The sequence below is a fragment of the Phaenicophaeus curvirostris genome, chromosome 5 (assembly GCF_032191515.1).
Source record: "Phaenicophaeus curvirostris isolate KB17595 chromosome 5, BPBGC_Pcur_1.0, whole genome shotgun sequence".
Taxonomy (NCBI): domain Eukaryota; kingdom Metazoa; phylum Chordata; class Aves; order Cuculiformes; family Cuculidae; genus Phaenicophaeus; species Phaenicophaeus curvirostris.
Window position 1 is genome coordinate 7,384,314 of NC_091396.1, and position 20,839 is coordinate 7,405,152.

General features: G+C 35.1%; 1 protein-coding gene across 1 annotated transcript in view; it reads left to right on the forward strand.

The window, feature by feature from the left end:
- The window catches only part of METTL15 (methyltransferase 15, mitochondrial 12S rRNA N4-cytidine), an 89,557-nt gene extending 68,921 nt beyond the window's left edge, over nt 1–20,636 (forward strand). The window contains exons 3-5 of the mRNA XM_069857468.1: nt 11,756–11,947; nt 14,077–14,255; nt 19,607–20,636. Of these exons, the coding sequence (XP_069713569.1) occupies nt 11,756–11,947; nt 14,077–14,255; nt 19,607–20,049 (814 nt within the window). The 3' untranslated portion in view covers nt 20,050–20,636. The remainder of the gene's footprint in view (nt 1–11,755; nt 11,948–14,076; nt 14,256–19,606) is intronic.
- The last annotated feature ends 203 nt before the right edge of the window (nt 20,637–20,839 follow it).

The following is a 20,839-nucleotide window of genomic DNA, read 5'->3' on the forward strand; positions in this document are numbered from 1 at the left end:
TGTAAAATACTTCTAAATCATTTAATCCAATTGCCTGGTATTACAAGCCACTGCATAATTTAATCTCCTTCACTATGCTCTGTCTTAAAAGTAATTTGGAGTTCTATATGCAGTGCTCCAGCTATTCTAGAGTCTAATTTTTCATTATATGAAATTTTCTTTAAATTTCCGGTTAAAGTAGTTACTTAATTTAATTATAGTTGAATAAAATTAACTGATAGTTGATTAATATCTATTATCTCTTTTCTCTCCCTGGCATTTAAAATACTTGGTAGAGAATATTAACATCTATTCTTGGCCTTCCTGTTTTGTATGCAAAACAAGTCTGAGCTATTTTTATTTTTTCATCTCATAATAATAGCTCTCATTTCTTCTAGTCATGCTATTAGAGCTTCTCTGTGCCAGTTCCACTTTGAGTTGCTCTGTTTTAGGTAAGAATTCTGTAATGGCATACATTACTCTGAATGAAGTCTTACCATTAATGCTTTTCTATCCTTATTTTAAAGACTTCTGACTTGTATATCCTAAGATTTTGTTTCCCTTCTTATGGCTGTGTTCCTGCTACTGTTTACTGTTATATTATCATCAACTAGAACTTCACATTCTTTTCCTCATGGTTATGCCCAGCTGATGAGCTTCCAGCTCATGCAAGTTTTTTTTTTCTGGTCATTCAGTTGCATGATTTCACATGTGATACTTTTCAACTCCTCATATTTCTCTTTGGTCATATATTTATGAACTTTATCATCCTTTACTGGGGTATTTGCAACAAATCTAAGTAGATTGATATTGCTTTTTCAGGTTAATAAAAACCCAATTACACTTTCTTGCTTATGGGTTTTTAAGGCTTGTGTCTCATGATAGTTCAAATGGACTGATGAAACAGTTTCTTTTCTGATTACCAGGCAGTCACATTTGTATACTTCCACATTATTTCTTGTATATGGTATTGTTTTAACTTAAGCTACTCATCTTGCCTACTTGAAAATATCAGATTGTGTTGATTAGGTAATGGTTTGGTTACATTTTCCACTTGGTGGAGGTGACTCACTGTTTTGTTTTACCTCTGGATGTCTTGTTTTACAAGTGGAGCATTTTTTTTTTATCCAATGAATCTGAATTGGATATATTTTCCCAGTAGAGAGAGCAGTAATTTAAAGTTGTGTACGTGCTTTCAGGACTGAACATTATTCAATTAAATATTCTCTGATTTCTCCAAATACTTACAGCTTCAGACTTTGTTGTAATCATCAGTTGCAAGTAACTAGACTATGCAGGTAGTCTCTGTACATATAAAAAATACAGGTGGTTGAAATTAGAGTATTTCAACAAAAACGTTATTTATTCTTATTTCCTGTATTTAGTTAAAAGATAATTTGCACATGTTCTGGGTGTTCATTATGTAGGAGGGAAGGCGATTTGATTGCGGCATCTCATGATTTGCATGAAGTAAAAGAGTCCATACACGAAACACTGGTTGTCAGGAAAGATCATCACTGGTGAAATGCACCTAAATTTGCCAGATTTTATTGGAAGATATTTCATAAATGGGATAACAGAGTTAGAATTTAATATAGAATTCCCTATAAGATTGTCTATGGATGCTAACTAAATAATGTCTACAGAGCAGCATGATTCCTAATCAAACTAGTTTCATTTTTATGATTGCATTCTGAAACTGAAACTTTTAAATTGGAAAAAACGTCAAAGTCAGTGGAAAGTGAATTGCTACCAAATTGTTTTTTAAGGCAGCAGTTGAATTCAGCAGCATTCTTACATTTGTTAATATTCCATTCTTTAAATATAACTGTAGTAGTTTTTCAGAGTTTAATGCTTATCAGTGTAACTCGACGTCTGTTATCTTAGGGAAAGTACCTAACTTTTACAGTTTTGAAAGTCCTGACTTTCTTGAAAGGTTTTTATTCGACAAGCTAGTAAACTGTTCCCTTTTAAATATGTAAGGGAACAAGGCAGACAGGTGAAAAGATGCATAGTTAAGTAAAAGTGACATGAGGCAAAAAACATGACAGGTACTGATGGGCTATGAACTGACCAGTTAGTAATGAAACACTGGGTTTATAATGTGTCGTACTATAAAAACTTAATGCTTGGTGTTCACTGGTGGTTAGAAGAGCATGTTAAAAACTTCTAGGAAAGGAATAGCAAACAGAATAGTGAATGTTAGCCTGTCATTTAAACTCACAATATGATTGCATTTTAATTTTATGAACAGTTCTTATTCCCTTGTCTCAAAAGGGGCAAGACCTGGGACAAACAAAGATACAGAAGAGCAAAGCTTTATGGCTTGTATAATTTCCAGCTGAGTGATATCCCTACTTCTGCCCTTATTTGCATTCCTCTTGTGAGGAATGCAAATCCTCTTCTCATATTTTTTCTTCCCACAATTAGGAGCATGTAGCTGAGAGATATGACACTGTCCAAGTGATGGGCAGTCAGTTTAATACTTAAGCTGTGAGTCAATTAGGAATGTAGACATGCTCTTGTATGAGATAACTTAGATAAGAATGACAGGAGGGAAGAAAAAGTTACTTGTTTCATTTGTAATAAATCCTTGATGCCAGGTGTATTCGTCCTTAGTGTTCTAAAGTTTAACTACTTTGTCAAACAAAGAAACAGTTTGTCAAAGGAGATAAAAATCCTGGAGGGCTTTATCAGGCCACTCCAATACTGTCAGCTGCTGAATAATTAAGAAAAGATAAAAAGCTTCTGTGGTTCAGATTGTTTATTCCATTTATTATGTCATAGTATTGCCACTGAGTCTCAAGGTCTAGACTCGTATTTTGTTAACAAGGCAAAGGTTATGCAAATATATTCCAAGTATCAGTAGAGGCAGGTCTGTCAAAGCAACAATTATGCACAATCTTGAGCTAGCTCTCTCCATGAATACAGCAATTTAGAATGCCAGAATTTTTGATGTGGAAAAGTATTGTGTAAATTTGCTTTGTTAGCTAAAGAAAATTTAACAATAGTTTCATTTATTATTTGGTTCTGCAGGGAGGAAAGAAAGATGTTTTTTACATGCTGTGTGACTGTGTTTTTATAACAGTCTTGTAAAATGTAAATCAAATTGTAATAGGAGTCATTTTAAAACAATTGAACATGTGGGTTGAAGGTAGGAGTAGCCTTTTGACAGTTCATTGCATGTTGCTTTTTAAATCATGAATGTGTTCTATTAACTTCAAGTTCATGTTTTATACACAGATAAATATGTCAATAAATTAAGCCTTTTATTCAGCTAATGAATTAATACCTTTGGAAGCTGAATAGCTATATTCTAATCTTGGAAACTCACTACAAGATTATTTTGTACTTTCTTTGTAATCCTTTGTTTATGAACAAATAGGGCTTGTTCAGCCTAAAGAAGTGAAGGCGCTGTGAAGACCTTAAAGCAGCATTCCCGTGTTTAAAGGGGGGCCAAAAGGAATGCTGGGGAGGGCTTTTTATCAGAGAGTGTAGTGATAGGACGAGGGGTAATGGTTTTAAGCTGAAAGAGGGGAAACTTAGGTGAGATACTAGGAAGAAATATTTTACTGTGAGGCAGTGGAACAGGTTGCTCAGAGAAGTTGTGGATGCCTCATCCCTGGATATGTTCAAGGCCAAGTTGGATGGGGCTTTGAGCAACCTAATCCAGTGGAAGGTGTCCCGGCCCATGGCAGGGGTGTTGGATCTAGGTGATATTTAAGGTCCCTTTCAACCCTAACCATTCTATGATTCTATTTCTGAAATGAAGCATTTGGATGGAAAAGCACTGTACAATGTAATAATATAACTTTAATTACTAGAAATATAATTTACTTGATCCAAGATTCTGTTATGTGTAAAAATTCCTGTTTCATTAATATCCATATTGTGCAAAAAAATAGTTAATTATTCATTTAGGTAAGGTAGACGCATGTTTAGACAGTACAATCCAAAATGTTGCAGAGAGGGACAGGAAAGAAAGTGCACTTCTTTTTTTTTGTTCATTTAACACACAGGAGAGACAAGTTCTCTTTTGAAAATATAATCATAGAATCACTAGGTTCGAAAGGACCCACTGGATCATCGAGTCCAACCATTCCCATCAATCACTAAACCATGTCCCTGAGCACCTCATCCACCCGTCTTTAAAACGCCTCCAAGGAAGTTGACTCAACCACCTCCCTGGGCAGCCTGTTCCAGTGCCCAATTGCCCTTTCCGTGAAATATTTTTTCCTGATGTCAAGCCTGAACCTCCCCTGGTGGAGCTTGAGGCCCTCCCCTCTTGTCCTGTCCCCTGTCACTTGGGAGAAGAGGCCAGCTCCCTGCTCTCCACAATGTTTCATTCATGGTATTTTAGTCATTATACATAGCTGATCACAACTGAGTGGATCCTAAATCTGTTTGTGTGCCTTGTTCCGTGTCTGAAATCCTGAGTATCATTTCAGATTATTCCAAGACTGGGTGTTAACACTGCGAAAAAGATTGTGATATGCTTATTCCCTGCATGTTGGAAGAAATGTATCTGCAATGAGTAACACAGATTTTGATATTGTTATATTCATGGGCTGAAAAGTGTTTATACAAAACTGTTATGTTTCTGATGTCAATTTCTACTTTTCAAGTTGCTGATACACATCCAGAATTTATTTCTGTGCTCTACAGGGCTTTGGCTACTGAAGGAAACAAAACTTTTCTTTCTTCTAAGGCCAGTAGCAACATTTATTTTGAGTTCAAAGGGCTATTGTGTCTTTAATGAAAGTGTGAATTTATATGTGGGTTGTTGGGGAATAAAGGGTAGATTTTTATAAATATATCTTTTAAGATTTTAGTAGGGAAAGAATAAGGAAATAATGCACAAGATTTACCAGCTCTAAGGAAAGTTGCTTTACTGCCTTTTTTTTTTTACAGTGAAAAATAATCTTAGAAGTAGAACTTGAATAATGAGATAAACATGCACTCTTAAAAAGTGATCGTGCAAGCTGTCAGCAGAAATGCTATGAAACCATCAAAACTTCTTGCAATAATGGTTAAAGTAAGAGTAGTGATTAGGAGAGCTGAAATAACAGGCAGATTCTTTGATGTATGTACTATATACATGATCGATATGATGGGGCAGAGTGATTTCATTGGCTGGGCAAATTGTTTGCCTGGCAAATTGTTCTCTGCTCTGATTTGCACTGCACTGTGTTCCCTTGATGCGGGAGAATAGGAGAGGGAATGCAAACCAGTGCAAAAAGGGCCAGAAATGTATAGAATGCCAGTGAGCTCTGAAATTAAAATCAGTGTTGATAAAGTTGAGGATCATGATGAATGTTTGGTAGACCTGAGGTAATGATGCAGGTATTCAACTGTTCTTGCATTAAGTCCGCTGAACCTTGTAAAACTAGACTGTCCTGTTGTCACGAGGGCTAACCTAACATGTACCTCAAAGTAAAATCTCCAGATAGGACAGTATAAAGTCTGAGAAATATGTATGATTCTTCTAATGGGGGCAGCGTCTTATCTTTTAAGCTATCAGGTCTCATGAGTGAAAAGCAAATCACTCTGATGGCATGGTATTCTTGGCACATCTGACAGTGTATTGCATATTTTATATTTATTATATCATAAAGGTGGCATGCACAGCTGTTACATATTTTAAACCAAAATTTTTAATCTAGCTGCAAATTGCATAAAATAATATGATTTGCTCATATTACTCAGCAAAACTTTGTGTTAATTAGGAAATTTAAAAACGCATTTTCTCAAATCTTTGCAAGGCATGTAGTTTTGGAATTTGCCTCAATATTCACTAATGTTATGCTATTAGTCTGTCATTTGCCCACGAAGAACTTGTCTCCTCAGTCTGTAATTTAGCCAGAGAGGAAGGAACATTGTTCACTAGGAACTTAAATTTTTGTATTTGTTTTTGATGGGATTGAACATAGCTGCTATAAAAGATGATAACATGGTACGATATCTGATGTGCTGTATGGGAATTAACTTTGATATTTGTGCTTTCGATTAAATAATTGTGTCTTTTCATTTAGTTGAAGCAGTGTTTATAGCTCCTTCCGTTTAGAACAGCAGTTTTTGCTAAAATTGTGTTTGTGTTAGTGGACAGAATAGTGGAATGCATAGTTTATATAAAATTTAAAATGCACGTTAAAATAGTGAGCAATCTGGTTTGAGCCATCCTGAAATTTCTTACAGGTGTGCTTGAGAGATTGCTAGAAACAGGTTTTGGTGCTTGGAGTCAGTGAGAAACAAGGAGCAAAGGACTACATCATTCTATGAAATCAATAGTGGAGTCGGAGAGAAAGTTTTGCTGGAAGCCATGGGAGAACAATTAGAGCAGGAAATAACTAGTTTCATAAGGGGTTTGTATGAAGGAGACGGCGGCAGTTGACAAGAGGAAGCAGATAAAGGCAAGCATTTTCACCTCTGGATTTGTAGTTCTGACAATGTAAGAAGTTTAGTGTTCTACAGGTTAATACAAAAAAAGATGCTTTGGTTTTTTTGTTGGTTTTTTTTTTGATTCATATCTTTGCATTATATGAAAAAAGAAGTATTTAACTTCTTAGAATGTATGCATGTCTTTCAAGTGCTCCCTGCTTTTAAGTGAGAGGACATGGTGCATAAATATATACCAGTTCATAAATACTTAAAATTACATTTCTGTGATCTTAACATGCAGAATAAAATTATGATTATAGCTCTCAAATTTGAAAATGTGAACTTGGTTCTATGGACATTGCATTTTATATATGCTTCTTCCTGCTTTGAGGTCTTTGTTAATTAGTGGATGAGATATGGAGTTGTAACTTTGTAGCACAAAATCCAGCCTACTGACCTGTTAGTTTTTAAATAGATATATTGGCTGTTTCCAGAGCTGTAATTAATTTTTATAAAGCTCGGAATGTAATGACAAGGAGGGTTTATAAGTTGAGGGATGTTATAATTTATATGTATTTTTCTTCGCAAACGTGAAAACCATGCCAATTTCCCATTTGTCAAAGGTAATTTAAAATTTTTTTGCAGAATATTCAGTTATGTTTTTTGAGAAAGCTGTCACACTGAGGCAGAGTAATGCTTGCAACAATTTCCAGGTAGGATGATGAAAGTTCCAGGAATTTACAACTGGAGTATTTGCGGTTTGCTTCTAGGTGTGCCTGGCGCAGTGCTGCCGTGAGTGGAAGTCGCAGCTATCTGACAGCTGCTGAGTGACCTAGGTGAGCTGAGTCAATGACATCAAACCAGCTCTGTACCAATATCCTCATTACAGCTGGAGCTAATTGGCACCCCTGTTGGCAGTCTCAGTGGAGTTACTGAGTCAAAATACCAGTTTGGTGCTGAACTAACGAGTTTGGTCTCCTTGCTTGATGTGCACTGGCAAGGGTTAGCAGAAAAACTTTTTTCCCCAGTTCTCTCAAAGAAACCATTTATTCTGGTTGAATGGAAGGTAGTTTTCACTGTTGACAAGGGATCATCACTTCCCAGCTATCTATATATTCATACATAGAATTTGTAAGGGGAGTGCTGGTGAAAGATCAAGAGCAAGTATTGTTATATACACATAAAAATTACTGAAGCACCGTGAAAGCATAATCATACTTTCCTGTGAAATTGCTTGAATGATTGATGTCACAGCAACCTTTATGACAATGGAGAGAAACTAGATAAGGGAAAATATTTTCTCTGCTTATTTTCTTGAAGCTATAGTCATGCTTTTTATTTTTTTCCTGTGTGCATCCCTCTCAGCTGGGTAAAATAAAAAAGAAATACTTTTATAAAGCATTGTAGAATAGCAAAGGTTAACTGAAAGTAGAAGAGCCTGAAATACATTAAGAGACTTTGAACTCTTTCTCATTCTGCACTTTCATATAATTGAGAAGCATGGATCCAGTGTCATCTATCAGAATTACTATGCTATGTGTCATAGTATGATGTAACAAAATGCTGTGTTATGACCTGAACAAAGGGTCCCGAACCCAAGGTTATGTGTTATTTTCCAGCTATAGCAAACAGTAAAAGAATTCTCTGAGCTCTTGAGGTTATTGCACAATAAAATCTATTAGGACCCCAACAACATATGTAGCAGCTGACATAACTTCTTATTATTTGTAAAATTGGCTAGATGGTTCATGTTCCCAGTGTAATTTCAAAGTCTTGAATACTTTTTTCTCACAGAATGTCAAAATTAATAAAGAGGAAACAAACTTGTTGAACAGTTTGAGAAATTAGAGGTTGCGTCACTGTAGCGGTTGAGAATTTATCAAAAATTACCATAGACACACACACACACACAAAACTAAAACACGAGAGGTCTGCTCTTTTGTGGCCTCAGACCATAATCTAGAAAATGGTCTTAGCTTTCTACATTGGTATCTTCAAGTCATTCAGTATTAAACTGCAACTCATACTTCTCTGTTTATAAGAGAGGGGCTAAGGCTAAAAGCTCTTCATAGTTGTGTTATGTTTCTAAAATATTCTGAATATGTAAAGTGCTGTTCAATTCCTAAGGTTAAATATTTTCTCCTAAGGTTAAATATTTTCTCCTAAGCAAGAGAATTTGCTTCAGTGAGATTGTAACCTACAGAGATCACCTAAAATGACTAAAAAGCTCTCTATGTGACCCTGTGTAGTCTTAACAGCTTCTGATGGCATCCTCAAGACTCAGCTGAAACCTAGCTGAAACCAAGACCTATTCGGTCTTGGTCTGTAATGTTGTCATTGCTTTTTCAAACTATAAGGTTGACTATTTTATTTGGGATTTCAGGATGTTCCTTGATTTGCCTTTCCTTCTTTTTACACTAAGCACTATTTTTGCAATATAATAAGACTGAAAGGGTGATAGACAGATTTTCACACTGGGTAAGTATGGTCATGGAACATAAATCCTGTAATGCCTAAAGAAAACATTGGGTCACTGAAAAAAAATTACTGCATACCTGTGGAGAGCAGAAAGTGTATAACTGTAGGAAATAAATGTTTTTAGCGTAGGGCACACAGTTTTTTATTAGTTATTTGAGGTTACTCTGGAAACAATTTACAGATTATGTAAACAAAAATCTGAAGGCAGAAGGAATTGAGGCTAAATTAAGTATTTTTAGAGAAAATCAGTTATTATTTGAACATGTGCATAAAGAATAGTAGACAAGGGAAGAGTTTTATTATTTTCTACCAAATGCTTCTGACTACTTGGTAAAATATTTTCCTTTAAATAAATGTGTCACGTCGATAATCTAATAGATTAGTCCTTGTCATCATTATTGTTAGCCTATCAAAAAAACGTTGATATTTGTATTTCCTTTTGTAAGGTAATAAATCTTCCATGTCTGTGTACTTAATTAAATGAAATGTATGAGATACCCAAGCTGCTTAAAATTGTTTCTTCTAGTCCACAAGGAAACAGAAATTCAAAGAACCGGCATGAACATTTTAACACAGCAATTATAATCTCATGGAAAGTATCTGGTTTTAGTAAAGATTTCTGTTCACCAAGACACCTGTATCCATACTGACACACAAAATGCAGTGTATAACAAACAGGTTATATACAGAAGCTATAATTTTCCACAGCTGAAAGGCTGACATCAAAATATCAATCAAATTCCTTTCCAGTCTTTTTTCCTTTGCAAACTCTAAAACTTTATCCACCTGAAGCACCTCTCTACCAAAAAGTAAATTTCAGTTTCAAATATATTTCTTTTTAATTAACTTTTCTGACCACAAAGTGGTGGCAGACCACATATCAAAGGCCACTGTCCCAAACATCTTAGCTATCCTCATACTCATGACTTGCTTAAAGAAATGTAAGCAAATTTCTAGAAAGTTATAAATTTAGTTCAGAATAATTTTTCAGATTGGTTTGTGGCACACTACAGTGCAAGTTCATAGCTGCCAACATGGACTGCTTTCTGCTGGAGGACCTAGACAATCAGAATTTATAATTTTTTTTCCAGATCTCATTTATTTTCATCTCCCATGTATAGAATTTTAAAGTTCCTTCATTTGCACAAGTTGTAGAGTTAGTAACTCTGCCCAGTTGGACAAAGTGGTAGAGATTTACAAGTAAATTCCTCTCATTATACTGAGGGAAAATACAGTCTCAAAGCTATAACTGTATAGCTTAGATTGATTTCGATGTGTTCAGTGGATCGTTGTGCTTTTCAGGAACTGTCAGTTCTTATTAAACTGAATAGTTGTATTTAATTATGTGCTGGACAGTAATCAATTCAAAGATGCATATGTGTGATCATGATATCCCTTATGAAATCTGTTCATTCAAGGTATTTCCCATTTTTTGTGCTCTGTAAAATGGGTTGATTTTTTCTGCCCTAATGAGGATACCATGCTGTAGCTGATTGTTCTTCCATATGGTTGCATTCATAACTGCTTCCTTTTAACAGAAGTTGGTTTCTCTCTCTCTCTCTCTCTCTCTCTCTCTCTCATTATTTTTTGTTAACCTTGGTAGCATTTTCGTACAATTGGCTGAGTGCACATAAGGTTCTGATTCCATGTTCATACACCATTTTGAAACTGTCTCTACTGGAGTTTACCAAATTATGTCAGAATGCCAGTTCTCTTGATGCTAAACTGACCTGAAAGAGGGATTAGACTTAAGCTGATGATTTGAAAAAATTTTCTTTTCGAAACGTCTGTAATGCTGAAGCATCAAAAGACATGTAGGCATCTGTCCTTTTGTAGCTGAAAGGCTTAAAAGAGTTGCTCTCTCCATCCACTCACTGCTGTACATGCAATTTAGACAAAGTTTTATGAGTTAACCTAGTGGATCTTGTAATAATTTGAAAGCTAAGCAGTGGGGCTGAAGAGCAGTTATCCAAACTGTAATCAAAACTCAGATGTGGAGGCAATGGCTTTTCGTTATGGGCAGAAGCACATTGTGTTTTGCAAGTACTGCTTAAAAATGCAGCAACACTTCGGTTAATCTCTTCAAATCTGTGAAATTCAATGAGATTTTGAGAGACATATAAAATAAATCATTTAATTGTAAGTCACCTTATATATAAGGAAGAATCAAAAGTCCAGGTTTAGAGACCCAAGAAAGCATTGGACACCTCAAAGATGCGTCATCATCTCCCTGGCCGTGCCATTTTCCCTTCTCAGTATGGGAATACTAAGCAAAAACTACTTTAAATCGAAGGAAGAAGTATGCTAGACACAAAAATGCATGGACAACTCTACTTTCCCCAGTGATTACGTGCCTGAATCAAAACTGCACTGAAGTATTTTATCTGCTTATTATCTAGTGCACATCATTTGTCCGATTATTTTTGAAACAGAAAATGCCACTGAAAAAAAAAGGTATTTCTCTTATAGCAGGAACCCAAGATATTTTTTCCTGGCAAGTAAGTATTAACCATAGGGCTGTGCAGTCATGTTCCTTGTTGTCTGATTCTTCTGTGCCTGAGAGCCGTTTATTCTTTTCCATGCCCTCTTCAGCACAGCAGGTACCTTGGTGATCAGGGCATTCCCACTGAATGTGAAAGGTATCCCTTTGAGTTCCTGCGTGTTGAAAAAAATGAAGTTTTAGTCAGGTTTCCATTACTTTGAGATCGAGCAGGAAGAATTAAAAAAGCTTAAGTAGTTGCTGATGGATGGGTTGGACCCATTTTCAATGTTGACATATGAAAAGTACTTAAACTATTACCTTGGGAATAGGGCTCTTTCTTCTGAGAAGAGTGCTACTATCTAATTCCTGCTATACCAGGGGAAGACACTGCACTGTTATAATCAAAATTGAGGCTATTTCTTTGTTATTTTCTTACAGGAAACAGATTCAACCTCTTCTAGGACAGTTTAGCCAGTCTGAGGCTTTGTTACTCGCCTCTGGAGTTGAGCCAGGGACTCTCGATGGAGTTCTTTTGGATGCTGGCTGTTCTTCTATGCAATTCGATACACCTGAAAGAGGTTTTTCCCTGCAGAAGGATGGACCCTTGGACATGAGGATGGATAGTGACAGGTACCTGATAATAAAATATTTCTCCTTGAAACTCAAGCCGTGTGCTCAGCACACCCGTGCATTTTATTTCCCTTTAAGTTAAAGAATTCTTGTCACCCAATAACATTTAATTTTGCAGAAGTATACTGTCTTTCTTTTGCTGCAAAGGTGTTTTGTTTTGTTTTGTTTTGTTTTTTTTTTATTTTGATTCTTAGAACCCTGATTATTGTCTTTTCCTTCTTTGAAATCAGTTCCAGTGATGGGTAATTAAACTGGTAACATTTTTGTTAACTATACCATTAAAATTTTACATTTTTGCAGTGCATGATCAACAGTCACAGGGACATCTCACTTTCAGAGGCCTGTCTTCTCCCTGTTATTTCCACACTTTCTCAGACTGTACTTGATCTGCAGGCTCACAGCCACTTACTGCAGTGCTTTTTCTTTTCTGCCACACTTACTATTCGTGGAACCTTTGCTTGAGCATGTTCAGTTGGTCCCTCAGGAAATAAGCCACCTCCTCCTTTTCCACAATGGCCATCTGACCCAGTTACTGCTTTCTAAAAGGAACATAATATGAAATAAATAAATAAAATCCCATGTATGATATCTGCCAGTTGAAATCAGATAGCAACATTGCTTTTAACACACTAGTAATAATATTGTCTTGCATGCCTGTAGGTTTGTTGTCAGCGTTCCTTAGCAAAATCATAAGCTTCCTTTCAAATCGTGAAGGATTACTTAATGCTTATCAGGCTTACTTAATAGTCAAATTAAAAATTATTATAATTGTTGTAATTGTTAATTTAATATATTTAAATTATTAGAACTAGCATTTAGTATATTAAAGAGCATGAAAATCAATGGTGGAATGGTAATTTCCACTTATGGAGCAGTTTTCGTCTTCAGACAACCTAGTACATTTCTGTAGCACTGTGCTTTTTACACAAACAAAGATCTCTGTTGTATAGATGATGGCAGTAGTTGCTTAATGCATTACTGGGAGAATGAAAGAGTTTGCTTTGTGTTTTGATAAACCTGTAGTGTTAATAAATGTCATTTAATCTTATATTGTTCACATAGAGCCAATTGGAAGCCTCAGTTTCTAAGGAATTAACGCATTTAATGTTAAGTCTTAACTCAGCAAATTTTATGATATTCACTTTTTCCAGTTTTGTGTAAAAAGCTCATGTGATCCTCCTGGAATTCAGGCCTCAGATTCCAAGAATCTGAACTCCAAGCTTATATTTGCATTAAGAGAATACATGCATGGAATAGGAGCATAAGAACAAAGGATACCTGTGGCATAACAAAAGCCTTACGCTACGGTTGTTGCTATGATACTACTTGCCTCTGATTTCTAAGTTTTGTTATATTTTGTAAGATACTGCAAGAGAGTAATAAGTGCCTGAAAAATATTCTGCACATTCATGTCTTCATAGAAGAGAGTATATTAAGTAGGTTGTATGTTTTCTGCAATTAATAAACCTGTCTATGATGTTCCTAAAATACCTAAAACTATTTCTATAACAGTATTAGAGATTTAAAAAAATAAGTGTATGTTTTATCCTGCTTATATTGTAATAATTCCTATAATTTGTAATATTAGGTCTTTTCTATTCTCTCAAAACAGTATTTGGATAAAAATTCTTATGCCTTGTAGTGAAAAGTAGAGTTAAATTATTTTCGTGAGCAATTGTTTTCACAGCAGGAGATGTGAAAGAAAAGGTCCCTGAAATCAGTTCTGACTAGAAAACAACATGTAATGCAAGGTGACTAAAATGAACCTATAAGGGGCAAGTTTCTATTCTAAAGCTGTCTAAATAAAAAGTCTCGGAGAATTTCCACGTCAACTTGATACTGAAATATGTTTTCTCTTCAACTCATTAAGCATAGTTTATGACAATACCTGGAACTTTCAGCTGTTCTAATTGGTGTAAAGAACAAAGTCCATTTAAAGTAGAGAGAAAAAAGGATTTAAAAGGTACAAGCTATATCTGTTTTCATAAGGTTGCTGTCTCTTATTTGAAAACCTCAAAGGTACTTGTATGCAGTGTGTGTGTTTGACTTTATGTCTCAATGCTATGAAGCTTCACCTCTTGTCAATGAAAACTGACGTCAGTGAACTAATTGGCTCTTCTTGTGCGTAGGTACCCTGACATGCCCACTGCTGCTGATGTTGTGAACGCTTTAGATCAACAGGCGCTTGCGTCCATCCTGAGAACATATGGGGAGGAGAGGCACGCCAAGAAAATCGCTTCAGCCATTATTCAGGCACGCAGCATATACCCCATCACCAGAACTCAGCAGCTTGCAAGCATTGTTGCAGGTACCCTCATTAATTCTTCAGAGTGGCTGAGGAGAAAAAATATTAATCCCCAAAGTCCCAGAGGGATCTATTTGTACTTGAAATCATGCAGGATCTAATCCTGCCTGTTCTGCTCTGATGTCAGCTTTCTCTCTTTTTTTTTTTTTTTTTTAGCTCCCACTTTTTATATTGTAGTTTGACGATTAGTTTAATAATAGATTTTACATGAAATGATTTATCATTTTGCCAACCAAGTTGAAACAAAGAATGACAGCAGCATAGGGAATTCTTTTTCCCAGCCTTCAAATTTCAGATACGTCATATACCTCTTTTAGTTTTAAATTTCTATCTTTTAATATTTTGAGGGAAAGTACCATCGCAGTTTCCAGTTATGAATGAAATCAGATCATTCCTGTCTGCTTAAAGAGCCAGGAAGCAAAAGCTGAAGCAAAACGTAGCTTGCTGCACCTTGTGAATGCCAACTAGATCAGCCTGAAGCGACTATTGAAACACTTCATCTTACTTGCTCTTCGCTGTAAACAACTTGAACAAAATATAGTTAGGCAGTAACTGTGCTCACATCAAGAACCTGCATGTTTGTGTTCCCAAGTGAAAATTTTCAAGGAAAAATGTAAGCCACAAATCGTGTTCATTAACATTATGATATGTAATGTTGGGATTTTTGTCTTTAACCAAGAAATGAAAATTAACTGGATCTTATCACAAAGAAGTTACACTGCTGACTCCTTTGACTATAGACCTTTAAGATGTCTGTCCAAATTTAATATTTCCTAAAGAATAGTATTAAATGCTGTGTCAGTATACTGAAGACATTTAAGAAACATATTGTATTCATAAGAATTTGTATCACTTAAACTGGAAGTTTAATTTTAATGATCAACAAACAAATCAGAAGGTTTGGATTTATATGTCAGGATACTTGAGCAAAATGTTCAATCAGCCAGTGCCCAAAGTTTAGCTGATATGATTATAGGATCTGAAGTTCTTGCTTGCTGTTGTAAGTCCCTGCTGTAAGAATAGTGGATGTGAGGAACAAACAGTCTTAAAGAAACAAAGAAATAAAACACTATGAGTATTTTACAAAACATGAGGGGTTACCTTTTTGATACAGTCATTGTCATCAGCTTCACAAAAGAACAATTTAGGGGTTTTGTCACATGCATCTCATACTTCAAAAAAATCTTTTGATTAAAACATTGTACCGTTATTGAGATTGAAGCAACCATATTGCTATGGTAAAGATATAATGTGTTACGTTCTGTAAAAAACCAACTCAGTATCTTCTGGAATAATTTTATGTGCTCACTTGAACTATGAAAATAAAAATACAAGTGCAAAAAAGACAGTGATTGAAGATTTCTCATGTTTAATGTGTGGCATGAGTCATCATTTAATGGTCACTGTCTGTGACAATGAGGACTTTTTTGGTTTTACTTTAAAAATCTCTGCTGTTTTCTGCTCAATACATAAATCGTGTATGCATCAGATAATATACGTGCCAAGGACAATGAATCAAGCACATATGTGCCAAGACAGTAAATAAGTATTTTCTGTATGCTATTTTTTTAAGTATCCAAGTAGTTAAAACAACTTTACGACTGCTACACTGATCCCTGTTTGGGTATAACTTCTTACAACTTTAATTTGATTCTTTCAGTAAAGGAGCACAGTTGTGGATCCTACTGGTTTTTGAACCAATTATACCTTAAGAAAATTTCTGGTAACTGTAATATGTTTTGTTCAATTTATCATCTTTTGATTACATATATTCTTACACAAAATAATATCTGTGAAGTTACTAAGATAAGCCAGAACTGAAGTGTCAGAGACCATAGCTACAGGATCCTCTCAGTGGCACAGCACAAAAAATTCAGGACTTCGCTGGAGTAAAATCTATGGCCTATTAGCTAAATGTCAAGTCCTTTAAAAGAATAAAATATTAATTAGAATAATAAAATCTTGCATTTTAGATTTTGCAGACAACATACAAGCATGATTATCTCTCCAAAATAGGTTCAAATTTTTAGCCAGGAAACAAGCAAGGCTGTGAGGCTGTATTTATGTCTCTTTGTCTGTTGGTGTCAGTATTTGAGATTTCATGTAAAGTCTTTATTTGTTCCACATGTTTGGGTTTACTATGGCTTCAGGTTTTCTAGAACTCCAAAGTTTTCTGTTCAAGCCCAGCTGATAACCAGAATCCTGGTGAGTCTAGAGTGGGACTAGTCTAAAATTGGAAAATCTTATTTCTATTATAGAATGCCAGATTTCTGGTGTTTCCTACTACCCACCAAACGGTTAGAACATGTATTACTGTTGCTAATTGATTGGGAGATAAGACTGAACAATGTATTTAAAAACCCAAACCAGCCTCACAACAGTTACAGAACAATCAGAGATTTCCAAAGTTTGTATTGGCAAGAGTTATAATTTTACCCTATGGCTGGAAAGATTATATATGTAGATTTGTATGTCAAGATTGCCTATAACAGCGTGGGACTAGCTCAGGTATTCAAGTGATTTCTTGCTTTCCTTTGTTCCAGTTCAAGAAAATAATTCCTTCTGTTTCTTGATATGAGACTGAGTGTTATCTCTCTACATTCTGTGCGATGAATAAGGTCTTGCAAAAAAAACCTAAAAAAAGTATGCCTTTTTCTTTTTTTTTTTTTAAATGTGCCTGAAAGCCTTCTGACAAATTTAAATAAGCGATCTCTGTGAGCCATGGATCCTGCAGTTTACATGGGAAAAAGGAGTTTTTTGTTCAGTCATGTGAACGTCATCTCTTCTTGCAGCACAATTGAACTCCGCTCACTGTTTATAGTTTTCACACAGCTATCTGCAATGACAAATACGTTGTAAATACCAAAGATCAGTAGTTTTCAACTGAAGGTCTGAATAGATGCGTGGAAGTCAATTAAGAAGCTTCCTTTATGACTTTTGCTATAGCTCATTGAGTTGTTTGGAAACAATTGGTTTAACTTGATGTGCAGAAAAACTGACTAAAAGTAGTGGCATTTCTAGAAAGTAATTTTAGTATGCTTTTTCCATACAACTCATGATCTATTTTCCTTTCTTTTCAATGGGTAACATACTTTGTTATCTCTTTTCCTTTCTTTTCAATGGGTAACGTACTTTGTTATCTCTTAGGCTTTGTTCAAATTACATTTTTCTCAGCATTATTTAGACAGATAATCTAGAAAGAGATCATTTTGAGATCATATAATCATTTTGACTTAACTTGAAAGAAATTAATGATGAGACATTAAATAAATTTGAAAACTTTAAGAACTTTAGTGGGTAAAGGCAGTCTCATTCAATTGGTTCACATTTATAGACTTTAATTATCAGTTTGGAATTTGTAATATTGCCTGAATTTCAGATGGATGAGAATTAACACTGTACTGAGGGAGCCTAGACAAAAGGACATTAGTTGCATCACAGAAACTTATTAAATGCAATGCTAATTCAACAGACGGATTCCTGCAAACAGGTGCACGATCTGAATTAATTTTTAAACTCTCCCACTCTCATACACTCTGGGGACCTTAATAGTTCATATTGACAGGCACAGCACGTTGCTAATTTCATTCAGAAGCTTTAAAATTTCAATACATTTCAGCATGTGAATCTATTAGATTTTTAGAAGTGTAAGTAGCATCAGGGCATCCCAAAACTAAAAATTATAATTTCTCTCCCTGGGATTTCAATCCAGTCATCTAGCCAGGAGCGTGGTGTTTTTATGAATGAAATTCATTTTACAAACTTCCCATACAGATTTCTTTATATTTTTGTACATTGTATGGCCTGTTACCAGGCAGGATTTTCTTTTAATGTCATCATAATAAGAGAAGGCTGGGTGAGAGATTTTGTGCCTTAGCACAAAACCCAAGTAGGTTTTTAGTCCTATATACCATAGGAGTAAGAAAGGGGTAGGAAAGTTTTTTACCCCTGGAACATAAATCAGAATGTACTGCTTTTACGAAAAAGATGAAGTCCAACGTGACAGAAGTCACTGCCACAGACTACATTTAGTAGTTAATCCCAGTCTCTGATGACAAACCAATAAGCCTTTGAATTTGGAAATGGTTTGATTTTGGTTTTAATTTGGGGGTTTTGGTTGCATAAAGTGGCTGCATTTCTTTACCGCTTTCCTGAATCTTAGCATCAGAGGTACCTTGTTCCCTTTTACTCCATTATATAGAATATAATTTACTTGATTATAAATTGCATTTACTTCAAACCCATTGCTTTACTATATGGTAGTTAGCACTGGAATAGAATTAAGGCATTTTTATATGCACATACCAGCTATACTGCCTTATCAGGTTTTGAAAAACAACTCTTTCCGGTTATGCACGAGCATTATTCGTTCAATTAATCCTTTCTTGTTCTCACTTACATAGTAGATTATGAATTTACTCAGGTTTCACAGATCTTCTAAGACGCTTGTACTTTAGCCCCTTTCATCCATCAAATCTGGCTTCTCTAGCTTTTTACTATCTAATCAGATAATGAAGATTCAAGCCTAAAATACAGTAAATAATGATGGATTAAAGTTTCTATTGAAATTTCAGTCTATACAAAGAGTTGTATAATTTTTGAGAAAGGAAGAGGGAGGTTCATGCATCTAATAAATATTAAATAATCTGGTGGGTTTTCGTCCAACAGACTCATACCTTGACATGTTCTGCTGCATATGCAGGTGACAAAGCAACAGTATTGGCTGAATTTTCTAAATTTGTCAAGGTATTTTTATGAACGTTTGAAGAAATATAGGTATAGTGGTCAACAATTTTTATTCTCAAAGAAGGATGCTTCTCTTAAGCGTTAGCGTTAAGTAATTCACTGCAAGATGCCTATTGCCAGGTTGTCTTCATCTTATCTCTGCCTGGAAATAAATACATAATTATCTAGAAGACAACAGTTAAAATTGTGTCCATTGTATATTAATTCTTTGCCTCAAAAGCATGAAACGAATCACCACATATGCTTAACAGACGTTGACTACACTGAACTGTAAAGTGAGACTTATCTAGCCCATCTTCATTTTTTCCCTGATCTTGATTTCAGCTCTAATTTTGTATTTTGACTTTGTGAAGCATCTCTGTTATGAAAAATTATGGGAAAAAACCCAACACTCAACTGCAAGCCAGATCAGTTTAATAGGGTTTGCTTTCAGAAATGTGAATTCAAAGCAGACAATAAAAATATGTTATAAAGGAGGAAGCTCACTCAAGTTCTGTTGTAAATATGCTTTCCTTTAAAGTCACTAAGCATGTATGGATTATTGTCAGGGTAGCACTGTAGAAATAATAAGATATTAATATATATATATCTTTTTAAATTCATGACAGGTGCTTTTCCAGCCTCCGCTCTGTATGCACGAAAAGACTTACTTCAGAGACCTACACATGTTGCTACCAAAACTTTTCAAGGCCTGCGTATATTTGTAAATGATGAGCTCCATGAACTTTTGATAGGACTGAAGACAGCCGAGAAGTTTCTGAAACCTGGAGGTCGCCTTGTAGCCCTGTCCTTTCATTCACTAGAAGATCGTATTGTCAAACGTTTTCTTCATGGAATAGACATGACAGAGAAACACAATCTTAGTGCAAGGCAGAAGATAAGACAGGCTCTAAAAAATTCCTCCAAAGAAGATACACAAGAATTTCCCTGTGGAAAATACAACCCAAAGTGGATTTTTATAAATAAAAAAGTTCTCACACCTGAAGCCAAGGATATTGAAACAAACCCAAGAGGAAGGTCAGCCAAGCTAAGAGCTGCTATTAAGCTTTAAACCAAAACACGTGTTTATGTGATGGTGTAATTTCCTTAAATTTTGTTTTCTAGAAGGCTAATTGGACAAATAGTATCTAACTGAAAAAAATAAAATTAAGACTGTTACAAAACATTTCTTTCTTACCTTTGTGTTTCTTTTTAATTAGGATGTAATGTAGAACATCAAAAAGTATGAGAAATGGAGATAAGTGGGTGTCACTAATTATACAAAAAAGACATCTTTTTAAGAAAAGCACCAAACCCAAATTTTATTAAAGTTAAAGGTTTGATATATTTACAGCATTTCCTTTAGTTTACATTTGGAACCCTTACATTAACAGTCTAAATTCAGTAGCTGATTGAGACAGGCACATTTTTATGGGGGTGGATTTCACAGAGCTAAGTCAGATGTGTGGTTTAGTCTAGCATTAAGTTTAAACTAACCTAAGATTTCATTATATAGAACTCTCTGTATCTCAACTGACTTGTTGCATGAATACCTGTGGGATGAGAGCTGGTTCTTAAATAGACTGATATCAGTGTGTAACGTTCTATCCAGGAATTTGTAAATGGGCTCATATTTTTTTAAAATAAGTAAATACTTCTTACTGATCATCTGGTTAATTAAGGTTTATGTATTCTAAAATATAACTGTATCTTGGAGGAGAAGAGATATTAGAAGACCACTGTTTGCAGTTGGACACTACAAGCAAACACTCAGATTTGTACTTGATCATTTGAATTTCTGCCTGTGACCTGACTTCTGTGCATAGATCCAGTGTAACTTTTAGGTATTGATGGAATTATAG